General features: G+C 44.5%; 2 protein-coding genes across 5 annotated transcripts in view; both read right to left on the bottom strand.

The window, feature by feature from the left end:
• The window catches only part of SLC16A4 (solute carrier family 16 member 4), a 37,557-nt gene extending 26,434 nt beyond the window's left edge, over window positions 1-11,123 (bottom strand). For all 4 annotated transcript variants that reach the window (XM_041750210.1, XM_041750212.1, XM_041750211.1 and 1 more), the window contains exons 1-6: window positions 10,964-11,123; window positions 9,771-9,869; window positions 4,545-4,677; window positions 3,565-3,708; window positions 3,233-3,394; window positions 2,190-2,681 (exon numbers count right to left, since the gene is read on the bottom strand). In XM_041750210.1, coding sequence (XP_041606144.1) covers window positions 2,190-2,681; window positions 3,233-3,394; window positions 3,565-3,708; window positions 4,545-4,677; window positions 9,771-9,857 — 1,018 coding nt within the window. In that variant the 5' untranslated portion in view covers window positions 9,858-9,869; window positions 10,964-11,123. The remainder of the gene's footprint in view (window positions 1-2,189; window positions 2,682-3,232; window positions 3,395-3,564; window positions 3,709-4,544; window positions 4,678-9,770; window positions 9,870-10,963) is intronic.
• A 10,924-nt stretch (window positions 11,124-22,047) lies between these two features.
• Window positions 22,048-24,715, bottom strand: LAMTOR5 (late endosomal/lysosomal adaptor, MAPK and MTOR activator 5). The gene is made up of 4 exons (XM_041746959.1): window positions 24,621-24,715; window positions 24,176-24,237; window positions 22,777-22,894; window positions 22,048-22,397 (listed from the first exon to the last, which is right to left on the bottom strand). Exons 1-4 carry the CDS (start codon window positions 24,653-24,655, stop codon window positions 22,337-22,339), a joined length of 276 nt encoding a protein of 91 aa, XP_041602893.1. The 5' UTR covers window positions 24,656-24,715; the 3' UTR covers window positions 22,048-22,336.
• Window positions 24,716-25,232: the final 517 nt, after the last annotated feature.

The raw sequence follows: 25,232 nt of genomic DNA, 5'->3' as shown, positions 1-25,232 counted from the left end.
AGGTGAGGGAGAGTTCTGAAAGACTGGTAGATCTTGTAGTCAGTGTTGCTGACTATGGTGGAAAACATAAATAATAAAGCCTTATGCTGAAGAAAAATAGATTTGGGACTCGTTCTTATGATTGTACATAAGGTTTTGGTAATTAAGTGCTCCTTTTAAGGGTATGATGCTTAACTTGGAAATAGGCAGAAAATATGTTGTTTGTTTTGTTTTGCTTTTTTGGAAATCTGGAAATGCATGATCATTTTGAACAGTGGAGCTATGGTGTAAACAAAATTTAAGAATCACATAACTCAGTTTCATGGTAACAGAACATTCTTATTTTTTATTGATTATTAACTAATGTAGCATTTAAATAAACATTTTACCAGGAGTAGCATGTGCTACAGTTGCTTTGTACTTTAAATTCTTCCTAAATTGCTCCACAAAAAAAAAGTTGGTCGGTGGAGTTGGGGGACAGAAAATGCATACTAGTCTACTTCCATTTTTGGTTATTTCCTAGGATACGTATGGAAACTTTGTTACATTCATATATTCTTTATGTTCTGTGGTCCTGTTGGACCACCTAATCTGATCTAAATTGATGACTACCAGACATTTTAGTGAAAAAAGCAGTTTAGCTATGTATCATTTTTTAAAAATTTTTTTTCCTGCCCCGCCCCCCCGTATCATTTTCTTGTGTACACAAGGCTCAGTTAGCTGAAGTGTGGGGTATCTTTGCAGTTGCAGGAATGGGGTATAGTCAGTTTTGTAAGGACTGAGTAAGCAATCTTGAAGAAATCCGGGAAAGAAAAGTTAACATCAGGCTACTTAGAATTTTCAGATGTTTAGAACAGTTCACTTCCATGTCATCCCTTTTCATTTTTTAAAGATTCCTATTGTGTGTATTGAGAGAAACCCACTTCCCTTTTTAAAAAAATTAAGCATTTTACTTCCTTACATTTTTATACTCCACTAAAATGATTTTCATTCTTAACATTGTAATTTGCTTTAAATATCAGCCCGGTCATCAATGAATGGCCTTAACAGGTGTACTTATCTGTCTTACTATGAGTGCAAGGGGGAAAGTTCTTAGCTACACATACTTATAGAACATTATTGAAAGCTTACGATGGGCCAGGTACTATTCTAAACTCTTCCTGCGTCCACAATAGCCAAACTGTGGAAGGAGCCTCGGTGTCCATCGAAAGATGAATGGATAAAGAAGATGTGGTTTATGTATACAATGGGATATTACTCAGCAATTAGAAACGACAAATACCCACCATTTGCTTCAACATGGATGGAACTGGAGGGTATTATGCTGAGTGAAATAAGTCAATCGGAGAAGGACAAACAGTGTATGTTCTCATTCATTTGGGGAATATAAAAAATAGTGAAAGGGAATATAAAGGAAGGGAAAAGAAATGTTGGGAAATATCAGGAAGGGAGACAGAACATAAAGACTCCTAACTCTGGGAAACGAACTAGGGGTGGTGGAAGGGGAGGAGGGAGGGGGGTGGAGGGGAATGGGTGACGGGCACTGAGGCGGACACTTGACGGGATGAGCACTGGGTGTTTTTCTGTATGTTGGTAAATTGAACACCAATAAAAATTAATTTAAAAAAATAATAAAAGATGCCTAGAAAAAAAAATAAAAATAAACTTCCTGCATTGCTCATTCAATCCTGATAACCTTATGAGGATAGGTACTATTATCCCTATAATACAGATGAGGAAATTGAGGCACAGAGAATGTGACTAACTTGCCCACGTTAATACAGCTAGGAAATACAGAGCAAAACCTGAACCCAGGGAGTCTAGCTCTAGAACCAGTCCTTTCAACCTCTGCCTTATTAAGCTATCTGTGATTTTCCTGCTTCCTGGAGTGTCTGTTGCCAGTTTTTAAAAATCAAATATTTATCCAGCAAATACTTAATGTATACTTTGTCAGACAGACACTGACATGAAAATAAACAAGACTTGCTTAGGGGGCCACTGTCCGATATAGAGTACCTGTGTGCATGGTGTAGTGACAGATCTGTGGAGGACATGCCTGGTGCTCCCACCAGTCTGATTTCTTTCCTGGCCCTCCCATAATTCCTTTCTAAAAAACTGTTTTTCTTTAGTTTTTTATAAAATGAAATAAATTTTGGTAAAGTTAAGTTCATTTTTCCTTTTGAGTTTGAGATCAAAGTATGCTTGCTTACCGGCTACAGAAACGAGGTAGGAGGCATCCATGGTGTCAATCCCCAATGTTCTGGCTCTGGCCACCAGGTGAAAAGTAGGGATGAAATATGCCAACTGACTGAGGAGGAAAGACCAGGTAAATATGTAGAAGAAAGGGTTTTTTAAAAGGTACATGTCAAAGACTTTTTGTTTACAGCTCCATGAAGTAGCCTCTTTCTCATAACTGTCCCCATTAGGCTCATGGTTGAGCTCTTTGTTTTTATTTTGTGAGACTCTTAAACTTGTACCAGGTTGTCCAGCCTTCTGCAGAGCACTGTCCCTGATGGTGGCCTCTTGTGTTTCATCGCAGGATGACGTTTCTGTTGTGCACACTGCCCCCAGACTACTTGGAGACAAGCTGCTGCCTTTATTTTTAATATCAGAATTGTTCTCGCTTTTGATATGAATGGGTCTTAGGAGCATACTAGAAGGCACCAAATTCAATGTGATCCCTCCAAGTAATGTAAGGGCACCTAAATGGGGGAGAGAAAGTGAGAAGTTAGGTTAAAAATTACCCCTCTCGGGGGATCCCTTGGTGGCTCAGCAGTTTAGTGCCTCCCTTTGGCCCAGGGCATGATCCTGGAGTTCCGGGATCGAGTCCCACATCGGGCTCCCTGCATTGAACCTGCTTCTCCCTCTGCCTGTGTCTCTGCCTCTCTGTCTCATACATACATACATACATACATACATACATACATACATACATACCCACCCACCCCTCTCACAGTACTCTGTGTTCTTAGGCACAGAAGGGGCTCCACCACTAAATATATTCAGTCATAGTGCAGTAATTCCTGAAAACCCTACTTTGTCCCCTAAATTTAACTGAAGTATCTAAATCTGTTGACTTCATTTTTAGCCCTACACACCACTATATCCTTGTGAAGACAAGGCGTCTTTTGAAAATAGAAAACCAGAAAGCTGCAACCAGGAGATGGCCTGGAAGGAGGGAGTGTTATTTGTGCAAGAGGAAAAAAAGAACATTATCTTGTGGAATAGGTAGTTCAGACACAGAATGACTTACCTGTCCAGTCATACACATCTATCAGGACTTTTGTAAAAGGTGCTAACAGAAATGTCAGTCCCATCCCAGAACGGGCAATAGCTGCAGAAAGAGCTAATCGTTTTTTGAAGTATTTGATAGTCACCATAGCAGCTGTGTAGTACAGGAAAGCAGAACCCAAACCTAAAGAGAAAAACAATAGCTTGGAATCACGCAGAGTGGCTTGGTATCAGATGAGATATTCTCCTGGACCTGAGATAATTTAAGTAGGCCTTTTGGGCCCATGGATGAGACAGTAAAAAAGAAGGTTCCTAGTTCCATCTTCTACAGTCTTATTTTTATAGTGGACTCACCAGGTAAAAGTCCCATAGTCACACAAAGAAAGGGGATGTTAGTAGCCCAGCTGCTGATCAGATATCCACCAGTAACAAGGAAAGCCCCAAGAATGGAGGCAATTTTCTCTCCAGTTATGTCACACATAATGGCAACCAGGGGACCTCGGAAAAAGGGAGAGGCAAGTACTAAGTTAAACATGCTCTGGCATTTCTTAGCGTTTGATGTGCAATTTAAATGAGCAACTGAAGGAAAACAAGAGGACTTGTGTTCGGAGTTGTGTATCCTTTAGAAAGGTGTCTGTGTTAGGTTTCATAATATTCCCAGTCCCACACTACTTTGTTTTTTGGAAAAAGAGCTGTCTGTTTTAAAGAGGATTATAAATAAGCAGATTTGAAAATGCATTATAAGACCACAAAATGAGGGGCACCTAGCTGGCTTAGTTTGGAAGAGCATGTGACTCTTGATCTCAGGGTTGTGAGTTTGAGCCTCATGTTGGGTGTTGTGATTACTTAAATAAGTAAAACCTTAAAAAAAAAAAACTACAAAAAAGATCTACAAATGAGATTGCACCTAGTGACCTATGAGTAGAACAAGGTTGAATCATTACTCTACCATGTTTAAGCCCCAAATAAAAGCAAAGGAAGAGGAATTGGTTCTATATGTTGTTTTGAATATGCTTAGATGATGGCTGAAGAACTTCATGGTCTGATTTCCGAGATAGACTGGCTCACTGAACCTGTATTCAGGCACTGAAAAGAAACAAGGTATGAAAAATTGAATCATGGACTTAAATAGTTGGATTCTTAAGCATTGAACCCTATTTCTTCTGATTTTGTCAAAGTCTAAACACTGCAAGTCTAACTTTTCTTAGCTTTATCTATTAATGAATCTGAGTTTTAGCAATACTTCAGTCTTAAATGACTGACAGATGAATCTTCTCAGGATTGCCCTTTGTGGTGCTTTTCCTTGGACAGCAAGCTTAATGCCAGCTTTATACCTGCAGAAAAACGAAGGGATGACATGATGGATCCAATCCAACCAGTTTGCTCTGAGGTGCTTTCAAATTCTTCTTGGAAAACCACAAAGAAAATTGCAAATGTCTTGGTCATCCCCATCACAAACACATTTACCTAAATCAAAGCAGACCAAAGAGTCCAAGTCAGGTGGTGAGGCAAGCCATTACAGAGGTTACAGCAGCTTGCGCTTAGATTGCCTCTCTCAGCGCCTCTCCACCACTCTGCCACCAGCCCCAGGTCGCCAGTATTTTTTTAAGACTTTATTTGTGGGAAAGAGAGAGCACATGAGCAGGGGTAAAAGGCAGAGAGAGAGGAAGGAGCAGAGACTCCCTGCTGATCAGGGAGCCCATGCTGGGCTCAGTCCTAGGACCCCAGGATCAAGACCTAAGCCCAAGGCAGATGCTTAATAAACTGAGCCACCCAGGCACCCCCGGTCATCAGTATTAACCAGTTTGTTGGTTTCACATTATACATTTTGTATTTTGTGAGGCGGCCATGCCCTTGGAGCCTCTTGGGTACTTTACACAAAAGCATCTCATTTAATCCTCATTACAAAGTTATGGAGTCAGTCTTTTTTTTTTTTTTTTTTTTGCAAAGTGTGGTTTAGGGAGATTAAAATTCGCTCAAGATGGGGGTGAGTTTGAACCCAGATAGACTAACTCCAATAGGATGGCCATATAATGTCTCATCCAAATGGAAACTCATGAGGGGTGCTTACAGCAGTTGAGCGTCTGCCTTCGGCTCAAGGCGGGATTCTGGGTCCAGAATCGAGTACCGCGTCGGGTTCCCTGCATGGAGCCTGCTTGTCCCTCTGCCTGTGTCTCTGCCTCTCTCTGTGTGTCTCTCAGGAATATATAAATACAATCTTAGAGAGTGGAAAGGAGCACTATTATTTTATGCCAGAACAGCAAAAGTAAACAGGTTGGAGGCTCACCTTATGGTGGGTCATGCACCCCTTCCTTTTCTTTTGTCTCAACTAATCCCCCTGGCCAGCACCGCCTTCTCCCTTCCAGGAGGAGGAATATCCCTTTTGAGGTCAAGTTTTCTTTCTGTTGCCTTTTAACATTTGTTTCTTAGAATTCTACTTATCCTGAGGGCAGTGAAGAGCAGAGGTCAGGAGGGGGAAACTGGACAGGAAGCCACCCAGCCAGGGTTTGAGGCACTCAGCACAGGAGCCACGCGTACTCCAGGGACTTCCAAACTTCCCCTTTTTTTTTTTTCTTTTTTTTTCTTTTTTTTTTTTTTTTTAAGATTTTATTTATTCATGAGAAACAGAGAGAGAGAGAGAGAGGCAGAGACACAGGCAGAGGGAGAAGCAGGCTCCAGGCAGGGAGCCCGATGTGGGACTCGATCCCAGGACTCTGGGATCACACCCTGAGCCAAAGGCAGACGCTCAACCACTGAGCCACCCAGGCGTCCCCCCCTCCCTTTCTTTTTTTCAGTGGCCTTAGCTTTCCAAGGCCACTTTCTATGCTTCCAGCATGGCTTTGCATCGCTTATGAGCCACAGACCCTGGGCTTCCTTTTCACTAATTACATTTTCTCTGCCTAGTATGCATTACCCGCTGTCGTTCACTCATCTCACTCTGTACCTGTTCCATAGACAGGTACAGATTTAAGTTCCCACCAGCATATTCATAAGATCATAGTTCCAAGTAGTGTTCTGCAGTCAGCCTGCCTTGGCCTGAATCTGGGCTCCACTTCCTATAAGGGGTGTGATCTTGGGCAAACTACTTCACAGAAGTCAAGCTTTCTCTTTTGTAACGTGAAGATAAAATGTTACGCTCATAGAACTGAAGATTGAGAGAAATTCAGGTAAGTTATAGCACTTGATGATACTCAAGCTATTAACTATGATAAAGTTGGGTATGGTGAGAAGAGGATCCTTTAATGTTTTCCCCATTTTTATTTGATAGTAGCAACAAAATTGTCCTTATTCAGAGTGAACAGTGCCATGGACACCTGGCCAATATACATTCACAAGTGAAAAAGACATTTTATCAGGTCCTTGTTCAGGCAATGTGTAATCCTCATATTTCTCAAAGTTGCTTCTATCTGGAAATGAGGCTAGAGAGCATAGCAAACCTCAGGCGGCCCCCACTTGTTTACTCAGTTCAGAATGCACAGTGGCTATTGCATCCTTTCCTGAGCTAGGGATGCCACAGTGAAGCATCATTCTGTAAAATACCCTTCCTCTTTTTCTGTGGACATGGGTTCTGGGCTGGTGTCTAGATGATTGCTGACCTTTCCTTTCTTAGCCACCTGAATTTGGCTAGGTTCTATTCCCCCCAGTTCAGTTTCCTCTCTGGTCTGTCCTTGGTGGGTGGGTGTAGCAACAGTCAGTGGATAGGACTTGCCTTTGATGAGTGGATCTGTGTCTTCCACTGTGTGTCAAGAAAGCCAAGGACACAGCCTTTGCATCAGCTCTGCCTCCCTCCCTTAACTTGTAACTTTCCAACTTTGTTTGTATCTTGGCTCAGATATCAAAAATTTTTTTCCCAAGATCTGGATTTTCCCTTAGTTATCCAAGTAGACTAGGTAAGTCTATATTCTAGGACTTCATTACTTCATCCTGGCTTTCGACCAAGGTAGGTGGGTTTGAGTCCTGTTCCGGAGTCCACCTCAGACATTGTAAATGGGCTCACCCCCAAATAAAAGCCCCTAGAAGTTCTCCCATGGCTGACTCAGCTACCTCATTTTAATTGTATCTTCAAGAGCAATCCCCCCACACACACATACACACACAGAGCTCCCTCAGATCAACTCTCAGGACAATATTATCTTGAGAAAGGGGGGCTGGATCAGCCACAGTGGCCCCTTTTGAATAGAGAGCATCAGGCTTTGTCAGAAAGGATTGGGTAATTATTGTTTAACAACTTCCTTCTACTCTGGGTCCCTTTCTGTTATCACCCCAGCTCTTCCTTCCTGGACTACACAAACTAGAGAGCAGTCTTAGGTTATCTCTGCTTCCTCACCTCCCACCACTGACAGGGAGGCTACCAGAGGCTTCCTTGTTGCTGAACTAACAAACCCGTCATCAGTTCTGTGGCATCCAACCTCAAAGCGGCATCTATTCATCTTAGCTCCTGGATATTTCTGCCTTTACTTCTCTGGTGCTGCATCGTAGCTTCTCCCACTGCGTCTTAGTTTCCTCCGTGGGCTACTCTCCACCAACCCCGAACATCACAACATCAGTTTTCTCCAGGCTTCTGCTGAGTTGCTCTTCTCCCCATCCCTGGTGATTTTACCCATCCTGCCTATTGGTTCAAGCCGACTGATGTATGCTGATGACTCAGATTTCAGTATGCAGATCCCGTGCTCCACCTGCATGTGAGCTGCTGAACACATTGTTGGTGACATTACAGGTCCCATAGACCCTGCCCAGGATTAAACCATCCAAGCATTTTCAAATATTCTTCCCTTCTTCATGTGTCCTCTAACTCAGTGAATGATGCATCATCCTCTAAGTTACTCAAGCCAACAACCCAGGACTCCTTGATTCCCTTTCTCCCTGGTATACTCTGTTAACTGTCCAAATCTTATAGGCCTGTCTCCTCCATATTGCACTGACCTGTTTTCTCCATCCTCATTGTTACTGTTTAATGGTCTGGTTATTAGGAGACACCTGGGCATGATGCTGGGGTCCTGGGATCGAGTCCCACGTCAGGCTCCCTGCATGGAGCCTGCTTCTCCCACTTCTCCCACTGCCTGTGTCTCTGCCTCTCTCTCTGGGTCTCTCATGAATAAATAAATAAAATCTTTTCTTTTTAAAAATCTGCTTATGGGATCCCTGGGTGGCGCAGTGGTTTGGCGCTTGCCTTTGGCCCAGGGCGCGATCCTGGAGACCCGGGATCGAATCCCACGTCAGGCTCCCGGTGCATGGAGCCTGTTTCTCCCTCTGCCTATGTCTCTGCCTCTCTCTCTGTCTCTCTGTGACTATCATAAATAAATAAAAATTTAAAAAAATAAAAATAAAAATAAAAATCTGCTTATTAGGTAGTCTTTCTTATCACCAACTACACTGGTCAAATAACTTCTATCCCTAGAGGATAATTAGGAAAAGTAAGACTCGTTATTGGGAAGAAAGGTGGGAGATCTGGAGATCCTCACCAGTAGTGCTGGTTCTGCAAAGCCTGTGATTTGGGGAGGTGGGAGCCCCTAGGAAGGCTCTCAGACAGGGCATCCTTAGTTTCCTTATTAGTGACACTTCTCAGAGAAAAAAAAAAATCCACATTCTTTGGTAATGAAGCTAATGTTTAACAAATAGTCCTCTGGTTAGGAGATTTGTATTACATAAATCCTGCCTGAGGACCTGTGACCCTGCTTTCTCCTCTGTCACTAGGGCGAGGCATGATTTCCCATCATCCTATCAGCTCTTAGTGATCACATTGTGGACTGCAGGATCGTTAATTAGTAGTCACCGTGACCCACAGTCCCGTCTTTGTGAGGTTCTTACTGTAAGGCAGAGCAGGGGAGGAGGAGGACAGGACAGATAGGGTATCTTTGTGGGTACATCTCAAAGTGAGCTTATTTGGAAACACAGAATGTGGAGCTGGTGCCACTGTTACAGTCTTGTTTGGGACATAGCTGGAATGGGACTCAATATTCTAGAATGGCCATGTTAACAACTCAGATCACTACTATCTCACAACAACCTTAAGAGCCTCTGGAGGAGGAGGAGAAGGAAGAGGAGGAGGAGGAGGGAAAGAAATTAATTAGAAAATGGTATGCCCGGGATGCCTGGGTGGCTCAGTGGTTGACCATCTGCCTTCAGCTCAGGGCATGATCCCGGGTTTGGGGATCGAGTCCCACATCCAGCTCCCCGCAGGGAGCCTGCTTCTCCCTCTGCAAACATCTCCATCCCCCAGGAGAGAGGGAGGTTGCCGCGCGGGCAGAGCTGGGAACCCACCCAACATCAACGTTCAGCACCTCCCAGTGCTTCCATGTATGATCGCCTGCACATCCTAACGCCATGCAGCCAGGGTAGAGGCGCTGCTGGAGGCAGAGCATCCTCTAGGTGTCGGGGTGGTAGCAAGGAGGGGACCAGAGGGGAACTGGCTTTCGCTCAAGGAGGACGTTTTCAACCTTCTCTGAAGTTCAGTGTAGGCCACGGACTTTGGCAGCTCTCAGCAGTTCTGGCTTTGCTCTGAGCCCTTCTCCAGAGGAATCCTCTTGTGGGCAGTAGGAAAGGGGAAAGGAAATTCTTACCAGGAAGAAATGAAATACAATCATCCATCCCCAACCTCCATCCAGGGCTTTAGTGTAAGGTCGGGCCTTCCTTGCCCTCTGCACCATGATGGTTGGTCCCTGTGACAAGACCAAGAAAGATGATTCAGTTGACAAGAAACTGATGTAAACCTTTAAACTTCGTCTGTGATATAAAACCACGTGTATTATTTTTAGCCTTACCCCTTTAAAAATAGATGATTTCCTGATTTCTAAATTGTTTACAGACTCTGATCTCAACCTCAAAAATGCAAGCAGGGCATCTTTGGGGGTTTTCTGGAGGCCTGCTGCCTAGCTTCACCTGGCAATCCAGATGACTCTGACAGTTATCTTGAGGCATGTCCTTAGTTACAAGTAAAATCTGCCTGACTACAATGTCTCCCTATCTCTGTTTATTCTATAATCACCATCCAGACAGAACCATAGGACAGATGAGAAAAAGCTAGTGAAAGGCCATGATTTGAGGGACATCAAAGCTACCACAGAGATCTGAATGGCATCTGAAAGAGGACCACTCGTTTAATTTCAGGCAGGAATTGCAAAGGAGGTTACAAAGCCTGACCCCACTGTGGCGTGGCCGCTCTGAGCACTGTCCTCCATGTCCTCCCCCTAGGTCTACAAGCCACATCCTAGGGGAAGTTGTCCATCATCCTCCGATCCTCTGTGTGAGCTCCTGACTTAAGAGAAATAAGGAAGAGAGGAGGAGCCTCGGGTTTAGGAATTCCCTTTACTAAGCAGAGGCTAAAATGAAAATATTCTAAGGGACTAACTACATGGAGACAACAAGATGCAATGACTAGTCCTCGAATGAATCCTGTACCAGAAAACGAGTCATAAAGGACTTTGGGAGGTCAGTTGGCGAATTCTGAATTGTGGACTTTCTAATAGACCGTGTTAAATCTCCTGAGGGTGGTGGTGGTCTTGTGGTTCCTGCTAAGAGCATGTTCTTGGTCTCAGGACTGAAGTATCATAGAATCTGCTATTTTCTCACAAGTGGTTCAGTATATATAGAAAGAAAGAAAGAAAAACAGCTCCGGGATGGGGCAGGTGCGGCCGCAGCGCCTGTGCCTGGCCGCAGGTAAGCAAGCTGGGGAGGGGGTGGGGGCTGGGGGCAGAGGCCCGTTGTTCAATACCTAGAAACCCAACCCCAACACACAGCCCCGTTTTTATTTTACCTTTGATGTGGTATTCAGCAAAGGAATCCACCGATGAGGCAATCTGGGAAGAAAAATATACAATTTCCTACAAAGTTACTCTTTTTTAAAGGCCTTTCTTTCCGCTGTGAACACGTGTGCGCATTCTAAGTCTGTGAGGCTGGAGCCAATGCGGTCACTCCTGCCAGTGGACTTTACTTCCCGAGGGGAGGAGGAAACTGCCATTTGACATCATTCCAGGCCCTCCCTCCACCCATCTAGACTCAGAAAGTAGAATTTCACCCTAGGCTCAGAAGCAAGTATCAGAGTAAACCAAGTAGAAAATCCTTTTTGGTAACTAGTGTTAAATTAATCACACAAGGAAGCCATTACACAGCGGGGGCTCTAATGCCGAGGTGGTTCATGTAGGCAAACCAAAATCTAAGCCTGTAAATGCCTTGAAGTCACCAAATTAAAATGGGAAGGACAGGGGATCATCGCTGGGTAGCTCAGTGGTTTGGCGCCACCTTCAGCCCGGGGCGTGACCCTGGAGACCCCGGATCGAGTCCCACGTTGGGCTCCCTGCGGTGGAGCCTGCTTCTCCCTCTGCCTGTGTCTCTGCCTCTCTGTGTGTGTCTGTCATGAATAAATAAATAAAATCATAAAAAAAAAAACACTCACAACTTCCTTGCTTTGCATCCACCTTTTCTTTATAAAAGCCTGTCCCTGAGCTCCTGTTGATAGAGTGCTGCTAAATACTTCTGATTTAACAATGCCTGATTTGAACTGATTTTTGCTCAAATAAACTCTTAACCATATTTACTTAATATGCCTCAGTTTACCTTTTAACAGTTCTAGTATCAAAAAAAAAAACAGTTCTAGTATCAGAAGAGGGAACAAAAGAAGGAGACACCTGTGCACCCCAGGAACAAGGAGCAAGGGATGCAGGTACCCCACAAGCCCAGAGCTTGAGGCTTTCTCGCTGCCTCTTCAGGTCAAGGGCAAGGCCCTCTTGGATCCTAGCTCCACTGCTGTCAGATTCCAAACTGTCAGCCTTTATTCAAGCATTTCTTTTTAGGGACTGGGTTCGACTTAAAAACTGGCCTGGCTCTGGGGACAGACAAGGTCCAACTTAAACTGGGCTGGGTCCTGTGTGAGGCCTGAGGTGAATAAAATATGGTGTTAAAGCTGAACAGGCAGCTTGGCCTTACCAAAGGTGATCAACCTTGGATGATGGTGGCCACAGCGGAGAACTTTTAATTTAGGTGAATGTATCCACTTATGTGGTTCCCTAGAGATAAAAGAGTCTTAGCCAAACACTCACTATAAAAGGTAGGTGGAAAACAATTTTTCCTCTTCTACGATTTCTGGTGACCAGAATGAGACCTCCTGGGACACCCCACTCACTCCAGAGCCTGCAGAGGGGATCCTGGAAAAACTGCTAGAAGCCAGCAAAGGGTGAGAATTCCTACCAAAGTGAGCTGTCCTGGACCTCTGTCTGTGGTGCCTGGTCGAGAGGAAGGTAAACTTCATGCTGTCCCTTCTTTCCGAGGTCAGACTGACAGAAGAAAAACATTTTTGTTTTAGTTTTATTTATTTATTTATTTATTTATTTATTTATTTATTTATTCATTCATTCATTCATTCATTCATGAGAGAGAGAGAGAGAGAGAGAAGGGCAGGCAGAGACGCAGGCAGAGGGATAAGCAGACTACACGCAGGGAGCTCGACACGGGACTCGGGACTCGATCCCTGGTCTCCAGGGTCACACCCTGGGCTGAAGGCGGTGCTAAACCGCTGAGCCCCACCCCCCCCCCCCCCCCCCCCCCCCGGGCTGCCGGAGAAAAACATTTGTGTAAGACTTACATCTTTGAATTGTGGCTCATGAATTTCTACTTGGACAGCGGTGGTTGGCAGTCTTTTCCTGGAGACAGCTACCTTTCCCCCCTTTGTCTCATCTCTGTCCTGAGAGCTTGTTTGGCTCTTCTGCCCCTTGGGACCCTTGGGAGAGCAGGGAGCTCAACTGCAGGGCTGGAGGCCTTAAAATCATGGTGGGGCACCAATAGGGCTGCACCCCGAACGCACTAGTGTCCTATTGGCCATGGCTGGCTGTCAGAGGGATTCCCAGAAGTCTTCTGTACAATTCCTTTTGGGAATAAGTCTGGGTCTTGGGGGGCAATATCTCTTGCACCTTCTTGGGGGCACCTCTTCTGTCCATAGTTAAGTCAGAAGAGGTTTGTTAGTTTGGGTTTTGAATTCACCTGATACGGATACCTTTGGTTTAAAAGAAAAAGAAAAATATTTACTGTTTGTCTAGCTAAAAAGTGTTAATATAATATTTGAAAGGTTTTTTTTTTTTATTTGAAAGGTTTTTTTTTTTTTTTTTGAAAGGTTTTTAGTGAGTTCTGTGGTCAGAAGTTGGCCAGATTGGAAGCTGATATTCAGAACCTGTGAGGAACTTTTTAAAAGGCCCTTTTCCTGGGGCGCCTGGGAGGCTCAGTCAGTTATTAAGCTCAGGTCATGATCGCAGAGTCCTGGGACTGAGCCCTCTGTCAGGCTCCTTCTCCCCCTGCACCCCCTACTTCACGCTGGCTCTACCTCTCTTGTGCTCTAGCTCTCTCAAATAAAAAAAAAGCTTTTTAAAAAATTAAAAATAAACAAAAAGGCTGTTTTCCCTAAACTAAAGTGAAAGTATGTACCCAGAAGGGAAAAAAAAATATTCCCAAGCTACTGTGAGAGGATTTACTAAATCATAAAGGCACACAGCTTTACCCTAGAATATGAGAATCTTTTAATTTCCATCTTAGTTGAAATACCCCTGATAAATAATAAGTAAAGCAGCAAATTGAAGATCATGTAAGTGGATGGGAGGGTCAGCTGGCCTCTTGATGACGTTCAGGGTGCAACCTAGTTCTTTGAAGAATCAAAAGCAACTGTACTGTCTTGACAAATCTCATCTTTACAAGAACAAAAATGTGGCTCTAGAAACAGTTCAAAGTCTGCCATCCATTTTACCACCCCCAAACCTCTCTTGTTCCTCTCAAAAAGCTTGTAGATACTGAAAAAACAACAACAACAACTGGATTTGGGGAATAAAAGTCCTTTTTCCTGGAATTTATATCTTTTCCCTGTGCCTTTGAGATGTAAATGTCCTACTTCGGTTCTCCAGGTACCCAGAGCCATTTCCTGGAAGTGCAGACTTCAGGGAGGTAATTCTTACCAGAAAAGACAAAAGAAAAATGGGAGTTGCCGGTGGGGGGCCCTGCTTGGAAAGTAGGAGAAAGTTATATGAGGTTAGGTTAAATGATGGTATTCACTGAATATCTACATTATCAAGTAAGATAGAATACTAGAATATTAATTATTGAACATAAATTTATTTACTTTTGGCTCCTTATGCAGAGGAACTGAAGATGTGAGTCTATTGGTATGTTTTATGTGACATTGAAAAATTTATGAGGAAGGCTACACTACTAGAAATTATCAAACGTATTTATAAATTCTCCAGTCCATGGAATGCTAGTTTAGCAGTCCACAATTGCTTACTTCTCTATTTTCATAAGAAATTAAGGATTCTAAAAAAAAAAAAAAAAAAAGAAAAAAAGAAAGAAAGAAATTAAGGATTCTGAGTTAAGGATTCTAATTAATGTATAATTAAAACTTAGTATGGGTGAAAGGAAACAACTGTGTATGAAAAGGAGGGGGGGAGAGTAGAGTGTATTTTTTTTTAAGATTTTTATTCATTTATTCATGAAAGACACAGAAAGAGAGGCAGAGACACAGGAGGGAGAAGCAGGCTGCATGCAGGGAGCCTGACTTGGGACTCCGATCCCAGGTCTCCAGGATCACGCCCTGGGCTGCAGGCGGGCCACCCGGGAGGGCTGCCCCTAGAGTGTATTTTTTATTTTTATTTATGTTTAAGTTTTTTGTAAAGTTGATTTATTTGAATAATCTCTACACCCAACTTGAGGCTCGAACTTATGACCCCATGATCGAGAGTTGCATGCTTTTCTGACTGGGCCATCCAGGAACCCCTAGAATGTGTTTTTTAGATAAAGAAAGTCACAAAACTGGGATGCCTGGGAGGCCCAGCGGTTGAGCGCCTGCCTTTGGTTCAGGGCGTGATCCCGGGGTTCCAGGATCCAGTCCCACGTCGGGCTCCCTGCAGGGAGCCTGCTTCTCCCTCTGCCTGTGTCTCTGCCTCTCTCTGTCTCTCATGAATAAATAAATAAAATCTTAAAAAAAAAAAAAAAAGGCACAAAGGACATTTTTTTCCCACGATGTCTTCTTGCCAGTTATTGTTTTACTCTGATTCCTTTGCAAAAGTGCTTCATTTCTAGGGAGATTCATGGAAAGGACTCTGACAAGTACTCTAGAATATAGGTTTCTTTTCTTTTCTTTTTTTTTAAGATTTTACTTGTTTATTCATGAGAGACACAGAGAGAGGCAGAGACACAGGCAGAGGGAGAAGCAGGCCTCATGCAGGGAGCCCGAAGTGGGACTCGATCCTGGGACTCCAGGATCACGCCCTGGGCTGAAGGCCGGGGCTAAACCGCTGAGCCACCCAGGTTTCCCTAGAATATAGGTTTCTGGTAACTTGAAGATCATAACATTGAGCTGGGTAAGAATTTCCAAAACTAATGGAAAAACTGGATTAAAACAGAACAAGAATTGGGACACCTGGGTGGCTCAGGGGTTGAGAGTCTGCCTTCCGCTCAGAGCATGATCCTAAGTCCTGGGATCGAGTCCCCCGTCGGGCTCCCTGCATGGAGACTGCTTCTCCCTGTGCCTGGGTCTCTGCCTCTCTCTTTGTGTCTCTCATGAATAAACAAGTAAACTCTTTTTAAAAAAATAAATAAAACAAAATAAATAAGTAAATAAAACAAGAATTAACAACATGAGATTAAATGAATTTACAAGGATGATTATAATTTTTTTACAGCTGTTTCTTTGAAACATTGCTGGTTCCTTAGAGTTTTGTTTTCCAGATTTAAGGAAATCTTTTTCTCTTTAGTTATGATTTAAGGCAATTTGGTAAAGTATAACTTTGTAAACAGAATTGAAACAGTTTTTCTCCCTATCTGATCCATCCCAAATTCAGAAATTTGTTGAATCATCTTATTTCATGACAATATAGTTATTTGCATAAGCTCAGTAACAATCTGTCCTTATAACAGGATATAATAGAAAACATTGGTTATGGGGACTGCTGGGTGGCTCAGTGGTTGAGCGTCTGCCTTTGGCTCAGGATGTGATCCCGGGGTCCTGGGATTGAGTCCCACGTCGGGCTCCCTGCGTGGTGCCTGCTTCTCCTTCTGCCTGTGTCTCTGCCTCTCTCTCTGCGTGTCTCTCATGAATAAATAAATAAAATCTTAAAAAAAAAAGACATTGGTTAAGTGATCAAAGTTTTGACTGGAATGTCATTATTTGAGAATATGCATAAAACGTGTAAGTAAAATATGCATAAAATATGCATTTGACCAGGCAGTTTTAAGGAACTAAAGTTGATTTTATGGAGCCACTAAAGCCCTTTGGAAAAACTGGCCTAGTACCTTCTTTACAGCATTCCTAGCAGCCTGAGTGAGGAAGGTTACTTTGTGGCAGGCCCAGGAAGGTCAGGCTATCTTAGTGATGTAGTTTTGGAATCAAGGTGAGGTTTGGTGGGGTGAGGTCTGGAGCTGAGGACCAAGAAAGAATTCTTGAGACATCTTGGTGCAAAATGGTGGTTTTATTAAAGCCCGGGGACAGGACCCAAGGGCAGGAAGAGCCGCTGCCCTGGGGTAATGAGGGGTGGCTGATTATATACCTGGGAGTTGGAGGAGGTGAGGAAAAGGGAGGATTTACATAGGGGCACCTGGTGGTTCCGTGGTAGAGAGTCTGCCTTTGGCTCAGGTCATGATCCTGTTTTGGGATCAAGTCCCACATCGGGCTCCCTGCAGGGAGCCTGCTTCTCCCTCGCCCTAGGTATCTGCCTCTCTTTGTCTGTCAAGAATAAATAAATAAAGTCTTAAAAAAATAAAAGGATTTACATATGCTAAAGAGGACCTACAAGATCCTGGAAGCCTTGCCATTGTCAAAGTGAGGTTGTTTTTCCCTCTAGCAAGGCTTTAAGATAGTTGGGAGCTTCCTGGAGCTATGTCACAAATATCTCACCCAGGATTTGGAGGGGAGGGTGCGGTTTGCAGGGTGTGAGCCTGTGCTGTGTCCTCAGCTAGCCTTCTGCTCCCCATCATTTGGGACCTCAAAGACAGAGACATTAACCCAAATCTGTAGGTTTTCTAGGTGAAGTGTGATGATGAGGCCTTGACTTGGCGGATTCTTTTCTTTGACCTGGAGAGACTTTAAAAGTCAAATCTAAGATTTCTCATTATAACTTCCAGCAAAGCAGATTTAAAAAGAGCCTATATGATCAATCATTATTATTATTATTGCACCTGTGTAAGTAATTAGGGCAAGTCTAATGAGACTAGACTTACTTGCAACAGATTACAGTTGACCCATGAACATGTAGGGGCCAAGGGCAGGCTACTACAAGATAGGCCACTTTATTTATTTTTTAGAAGTTTTATTTAAAAAATAAAATAAAATAAAAGTTTTATTTATTTATTCATGAGAGACACAGAGAGACAGAGACACAGGCCGAGGGAGAAGCAGGCTCCATGCAGGGAGGCCGACGTGGGACTCGATCCCGGTGTCCAGGATCACGCCCTGGACTGAAGGCGGCGCTAAACCGCTGAGCCACCCAGGCTGCCCAAGATGGGCCACGTGAGCATGGATATTATTTTGAGTTAAAAGCAATCAAAACCCTTAAGATTCAGGAAAGGCTCCTTACATCCCCTACAACTGCCTGCCTGTATCAGGAAGAGAGATATTAACAGGTTCCTATTTACCTAAGAAACTTATCTGTATAACCTTTGTTTTCCAAACACCTGTCACATTGCTAATGGCTTTTCTTCCTTTGTATCCTCAGAGCCCTATCCCTCAGGGCGTGAGCATCAGGTTGTCTCACGGTCTTTACAATTTTATGTCTGTAGATTCTCTATTATTTATGAAACTAAGTTTTTCTGTTAATCTTACATCAGTTGATCTTTAGTCCAGCTAGAAGGACCTTGAAGGACATAGGAAATTCTTCCTCCCCAACAGAGGTCAGATTCTAGTGCTGTTCAGTTTTTGAAGTTTTGCTATCTACTTGTAAACCAGACTGGATTCTGAATTCTAGTTACCTCACAGATCTGGTTACAATTCTCCAAATTAACATTTCCAACCTTTTCCCCATCCTTTTGATTTTAAATCACTAAGAACAAGTAAGGACTTTGAACTTCCATGGACACCAGGTCCATCTTACCACCCAGATGGCAGCCAAATTTCAAGGACCAAAACCGTGGGTCCAGATCTCCAGTTTGAAAGGGCTCCTTCAGTCTCTTGGAATTGCACACCAGCTGGAGATCTACAATTAAAATAGGCTAAGGAGGTTCCTTCCAGAAGCAGATAGCATCTTTAGGTGGACAGCTCTCCTGAGATCATGGATCAAGAAATTCATCTTCAGTATGAAACCTTTATTCTTCTTGCCTTTCCTCAACTGCCTTTTTTTCTGTGTTAATGCACAGGGAGACAATACTCAGTAATTCTGGCAACTATTGCTGAATGTACTGCCATTGCTGTGTAACAGAGGCCCTAGGCTTTCTTCCCAGAGTGGTTTTAGATAATAGAATTGCTTTAGATTACCTGTTGGCTGAACAAGGAGGAGTCTCTACCTAGCAAGTATCTCCTGCTGTACCTGTGATAAGTTTTGGAATATACGTGAGGCCGGGAGCCGAGGACCAAGAAAGCATGCTTGAGAAGTCTTTGGTGCAAAATGGTGGTTTTATTAAAGCCCCGGGACAGGACCTGCAGAATTTGGGCAGAAGAGGAAAGGGAGATTTCAAAAGGATTTTCATATGCTAAGGAGCATCTACAGGATACTGGAGGTCTCGCCATTGCAAAGTTAAAGATCTGTTCATCCCTCTAGCAAGGCATTAATATTAACACAATGGGAAGCTTCCAGAGGAATGTCACACATATCCCACCCTGGGAAACTTGGGGGGGGGGGTGACACCTGAGGGGGGTGTCATTTGTGGGATATCAGCTTGTGCTTTGGTCCTCAGTGGGCCGTCTGTTCCCCAACACCTGGATCAACGCACCTGGTATCGTAACAAATACAAAAAATGTTCATTTTTTGAACCTCTTCGCTAAAGCAATAGGACACCATTAGACTGAAGGGGGTGCAAATGCTCAGGGAGCCTGCAGAAGCAAACCCCACTCTAAGCCCATAAATGCCTGAAGGTTACAAGATTGTTACTTAAGGACAACCAAACACAGCAAACTGGGCTTTAAGCTATATATCCAATCAATAATTTCCTTGCTTCTGGATTTTCTCTATGAAAGCCTCTCCCCAAATTTCTATTGGCACAGTGTTCCTACTTCTGGTTCAGTGCTGCCCAATTCAAATCGGTCTTTGCTCAAACTCTTCTTTTTTTAAAAAAAAAAAATTTTTTTTTATTTATGTAGTCATACAGAGAGAGAGAGAGAGAGGTAGAGACACAGGCAGAGGGAGAAGCAGGCTCCATGCACCGGGAGCCTGACGTGGGATTCGATCCCGGGTCTCCAGGATCGCGCCCTGAGCCAAAGGCAGGCGCCAAACCGCTGCGCCACCCAGGGATCCCTTAAATTTTTCTTTATAGGATTATACCATTCTTTTTTTTCCCTAAGATTTTATTCATTTATTTATTTTAAGATTTTATTTATTCATGAAAAACAGAGAGAGAGAGAGAGAGAGAGAGGCAGAGACACAGGCAGAGGGAGAAGCAGGCTCCCTGCAGGGAGTGGATGTGGGACTCGATCCCAGGACCGGGATCACGCCGTGAACCATTGAGCCAAGGGATCCCAACTTCGTGGTTTTTTAAGCATGAAGACTCTTGAGTCTGTTTTCAAACCTGTAAAATGTAGCTAATACTACTTTGCAAGTTTTCTGTGAGGACTGATATAGATAGAAGAAACAGAACCAATAGATCCACCTGGATACGCGTGCACATACACACACACACACCATCCTACTCCAGCAGCATATAATCACACACAATCCTACTTGAGTTGCAGCTCTGAACGGACTAGGAAATCAGCCATCTCCAACCCTCAGCTCTCTGCAGCCCTTCTTCCATCCATGAATGTGGGCGCACCGTGCCCGACCTCGAAGGTTGTCACGGAGAATGAGAAGGTATATTCGTTTATGAATTTCATTCAATAAAGGCCAGGCTCTGTGCAGACCGAGCAGCTAGGTGTAGGCAGGGTGGCTGAGGATGCGGCATAAGGCGTGGGCAGGGGCTGGATCTCCCTGTGGGAGACACACAGACTTCAGGTCTTGTTCTAGGAGCAACGGGAAGTTTAGCACCGTGCCTGCTACAGTGAGGCCCTAATACACTGTTAGGAGGCGTGACCACCAGCGTATCTTGTTAGAAATTCAACATCCCTAAAGTCAAACCCAGCCATTTTTGCTGTTATTCTCCTGAGTTGACTGCTTCTTTCCAAAGAACCCAGTTCTTCCTAGCTCTAGATTATCCAGTAATCTCTAGCCCTGCATTCTTTTGTTCCCTTTCTGCCAATTTTTTGTATTTTTATTTGATCCTGTGCTAGACTTTATTTTGCTGAGCCTATTCCTCTCTGAAATGGGGATAATAGCTTGTAAGATTAAATGAGCTAAATGCATGTAAATTGTTTAGCATGTGTCTAGTATGTAGCAAAAACTTAAAAGATTGGTTCTTATCACTCAGGATTAGAATTGGAAATACAGAGCAGCCACGGTGGCTCAGCGGTTTAGTGCCGCCTTCAGCCCGGGGCCTGATCCTGCAGATCTGGGATGGAGTCTGTGTCTCTTCCTCTGTCTCTCATGAATAAATGAATACAATCTTTAAAAAAAAAAAAATTGGAAATACATACTGAGGAAATTTTTCTGCTTGAAAAATAGTTTGGTCTACCTCATCAGATTAATCCTTAGGCTCAAATTTATTTGACTTACATATCCCAAATTCCATTCTGCTAACAAGATAAGGCCCAGGAATCTTTTTTTATTTTTTTTTAAGAATTTATTTATTTATTCATGAGTCACAGAGAAAAGCAGGACATAACAGGAGAGGGAGAAGCAGGCTCCATGTAGGGAGCCCAATGTGGGACTGGATCCCAGACCCTGGGATCACACCCTGAGCAGAAGGCAGACACTCAACCGCTGAGCCACCCAGGTGTCCTATTTTTATAATTTTATTAAAAGGGAGTCAAAGCCTATGGTGACTTCTCATTTAACAGATTCTTAAAAAAAAAAAAAAAAAGATTTTATTTATTTGACAGAGAGAGCACAAACGGGGGGGGGGGGGGGGGATCAGGGAAGCAGACTCCCTGCTGAGCGTGAAGCCTGATGTAGGGCTCATTCCAGGACCCTGAGATCATAACCTGAGCTGAAGTCAGATGCTTAATTGACTGAGCCACCCAGAGGCCCTAAAGATTTTAAGTAACCTCTACACCCAACATGAGTTTCAAACACACAACCCTGAGATCAAGAGTCACAAGCTCCACCGACTGACTGAGTTAGACAGGCACCCCTGAGTTGGGAGTCTTAAATCCAAAAGGTTTTTCTGCAAATCCCTTAGTTACACAAATGCAAAATGGGACAGCTAAGAGTACATACCACGTAGGGTCATCAGTGAGAATGAGTTCCTGGTACAAGTACTTAGTGATATTAGCTATATTGTTGTTATGGGGTGGGCTTGTTAATTATAGGCTTAATTTGTTTTAAATATCTATGGACACTGTGTGAGGATGTGTGTAGTTCACGAAGCTTCTGAAAAAGAAGAGAGTAGGGGATCCCTGTGTGGCTCAGCAGTTTGGTGCCTGCCTTCAGCCCAGGGCGTGATCCTGCAGTCTGGGGATCGAGTCCCACATCGGGCTCCTTGCATGGAGCCTGCTTCTCCCTCTGCCTATGTCTCTGTGTCTCTCATGAATAAATGAATAAAAAAAGAAGAGAGTAAATTGAAAAAAAAAAAAAAAAAAGAACAAAGAACATTTGATAAGAATTTAAAGAATCCAGAAAAGATCCAAGCTTTCCTCTGACCAGATTTATTGAACATAAGAAAACTCTACGTACAAAGTGACCTGGACATGCTGCTTCAAAACATGATCCTTTCTTACTAATGTTCTGATAAGTCAGTCCATTGGGTGTCCAAAAGCAGTTTACTCTAAAATTACTCTAAAATGGCCAATGGATTTTGTCTTGATACTAATGCACACTAAATAAATGGCCTAACTATTGGAACTTTAGTCGTTCTACAAGATAATCAACGTAGGTAGGATGGAGCCTCTACGACAGGCTGCTGGAGAACTGATGAGACGTCAAGAGGCCATTTTGTGCACTGCCACCGTGATGCCGTCATGTTTCTGGATCATAATATTCCTGAAAGACAAAGCGAAAGATATTCAGTAAAATGTTGTAAGTGGGAGACTGTTGAAGATTAAACATGCTGTTTGGTTTAGGACACAACTAAAAAAAATATTTATCTTTTTTTATATACAAAAGCAATATATCAACACAAACATTTGTGAAATAGAGAAAAATATAAAATATGAACAATTAAACGAATCTATAATCCTACTGCTCAGAGACAACCACTACTATGTTGTTACCTACATGTATATCATACACACATTTACCCTACATGTATATCATGCACACTTTTTTTCTCTTTCTACAAAGCTGTGATCATACTCTGCACAGTTCCGTATTCCTCTTTCACCATTTATAAAAAGGAAAGGATCTGCCAACAACTACTTACCCATTATCTGACTCTAGACACACCACAGGAATATCAGTGGGGTCTGAGGTCAGCTTAGCTGCTTGCTGGGCTAGAACAGATATCACCCCAGCATGCTCATCGGACAGGGTCCCACGGCCTGGAAGACAGAGATGTCACCAGGTCACTAATTGTCCAAAAAGGAGTCTAGAGCTATAATAGTACCTCTCATTGACTTACTCACAAAAAGAAGGCTCAGTTCACGGTCTTTTAGGTTAGGTACTGAAATGAAATGATTTTGTCTTGATACTAAGCTGGTTACATAAGTAAGGAAGCCAGAGACAGTTCTTAAATCAATAAAGCATCAGGAGACACTCAATTTTCTTTCTTTTTTTTTTTTTTTTTAGACACTCAATTTTCAATCATTCTCATCACCATCTCTAAACACGTCCTCATGCATATAAGGAAGCTGTAATTGAAATCCATCTGAAAGCCATAAACTCATTTTACAGGAACCTTTCTGAAACCAAGACACTCAGAGGTGAATTTGACAAAAAGCAGTCAGAAAGGGCAAGAGACTCTTGAAACTAATTCCTCATGTGACATCTCATTTCCTTTTAGTGAGCTCAACCTCAAAGGAGTTCAGCCCTAAGATCACCTTGACAGTGTATGAGAATATTCTATTATTTCTACTAGAGTAAGCTGGCTGTTTTCAAATATCAACATAACTGTTTTTTGTTCATGTTTGTTTTAGCCTGTAGATAACTAAATCTTGGGTGCCAGATACCAAAAGTAATGACTAAGTTTATTATTTCCACATAGGAAGGTGGCACAAGGGGATCCCTGGGTGGCGCAGCGGTTTGGCGCCTTTGGTCCAGGCCGCGATTCTGGAGACCCATTATTTTATTTTATGATAGTCACAGAGAGAGAGAGAGAGAGAGAGGCAGAGACACAGGCAGAGGGAGAAGCAGGCTCCATGCACCAAGAGCCCGACGTGGGATTCGATACTGGGTCTCCAGGATTGCGCCCCCGGCCAAAGGCAGGCGCCAAACCGCTGCGCCATTCAGGGATACCCCAATTGAAAAATTTTAATTTTCTTTTCTTTTTTTTTTTTTTTTAAAGATTTTAATTCTTTTAGAGAGACAGCACCAGAAGGGGAGAGGGGCAGAGAGAGGAGGAGGAGGTTCCTGCTCAGTAGGGAGACCGACCTGGGGTCAATCCCAGGACCTGGGCCCCGGCTCAGCACCAGAGCAGAAGGCAGGTGCCGCCTGACTGAGCCGCCCAGGCGCCCCGGGAAGGTCTCCCCTTTCTAATCCCGTTTGGAGACAGAGTCCCTCTGACAGAGGTGCCCCTCAGGTGGCAGGCCGGCGGGAGGTGCGCGGGGAGGGGAGAGGGGCTAGGCTCCCGGCCCTCCCCCGGGGGGCGCACGGCGGGGACTTACAGCCCAGGTTCAGTCCTTGCGAGTCCGTGCACAGGACGCCCACGATGGAGGGGTTCTTCATGCTGCTTCCGGGGGCCGCGGGGGAGGGAAGCACAGCGGGTCAGAGGCGGGGTTAAGTGCTCCGCGCCGCGCCTGCGGGGGCCCTGCGGACCAGGCTCGCGCTCTACGGGCGCGGCCAGTGCGTCTGCGTCGGCGCCCTCCGGAGCAGGGGCGTCGCGGTGACCCGGGGTCAGCCCGGCGCCCGAGCCAACGTGTCTGGGGGGCGGGGGCGCTGTGCCCCGGGCTCGGGCTGGGCGCGGGGCTGCGGCCGGAAGCCCTGAGGGGCGCCTGTCGGCCGCCGCCCGCGGAGAGGAGCGGGTCGGCCGCTCGGGGTGGGGCGGGCCGCGCGGGACTTCCGGGTGTCCCCGCCGCGACCTCGGCACGGGCCGCGGGCCGCACGACTCACGTGTCCTCCAGGTGCTGCTCCAGGGTGGCCTCCATGCCGCCGCCGCCGCCGCCTCAGCCCCGGCCGGGAGCGTCGGGCCACGTGACGCGACCGGCGCCCCGGGGACGGCGCCGCCAGAGGGACAAACTTCGCCGCCCCTCCGCCCGCGGTGCCCAGGCGCGGGCCGTCCCCGCCCGTCCCCCTCTCGCGCCCGAGCAGAGCAGAGGGAGCGGCAGAGGAGCGGCCACGCACTGCCGGGCGCCGCCCCGGGCCCAGGCCGCGACCTGAGCCCCGACCTGAGCACCTGAGCAGGGGCAGGAGCCTAGTCCTCTTGGCCCCCCAGGGCGCCCCGGATTAATACAATCTTAAAAAAAAAAAAAAACCTCTTGGAGAATATTCTTTCAGCCCATTGCCTGCAAATGTATGCTCTTACTCATTTTTTTTTCTTTTTTTAGGCAAAATTGACACAATACATGCAGTTATGTAGCTGGCCTTTTTCACAGAATTTAGCATAAATGTCTTTACATGTCAGTAAGTATCCATTTACATCTGTTGTAGTAATTACAAAATACTCCATAGTATAGTTGTGCCATAAATGATTTAAGTGAACCCTTATTAGTGTCCAGTTAGTCT

The sequence above is a fragment of the Vulpes lagopus genome, chromosome 3 (assembly GCF_018345385.1).
Source record: "Vulpes lagopus strain Blue_001 chromosome 3, ASM1834538v1, whole genome shotgun sequence".
Classification (NCBI taxonomy): Eukaryota; Metazoa; Chordata; class Mammalia; order Carnivora; family Canidae; genus Vulpes; species Vulpes lagopus.
The sequence above is the reverse complement of the archived record's forward strand: the minus strand, read 5'-3'. Positions and strand labels throughout refer to the sequence as shown.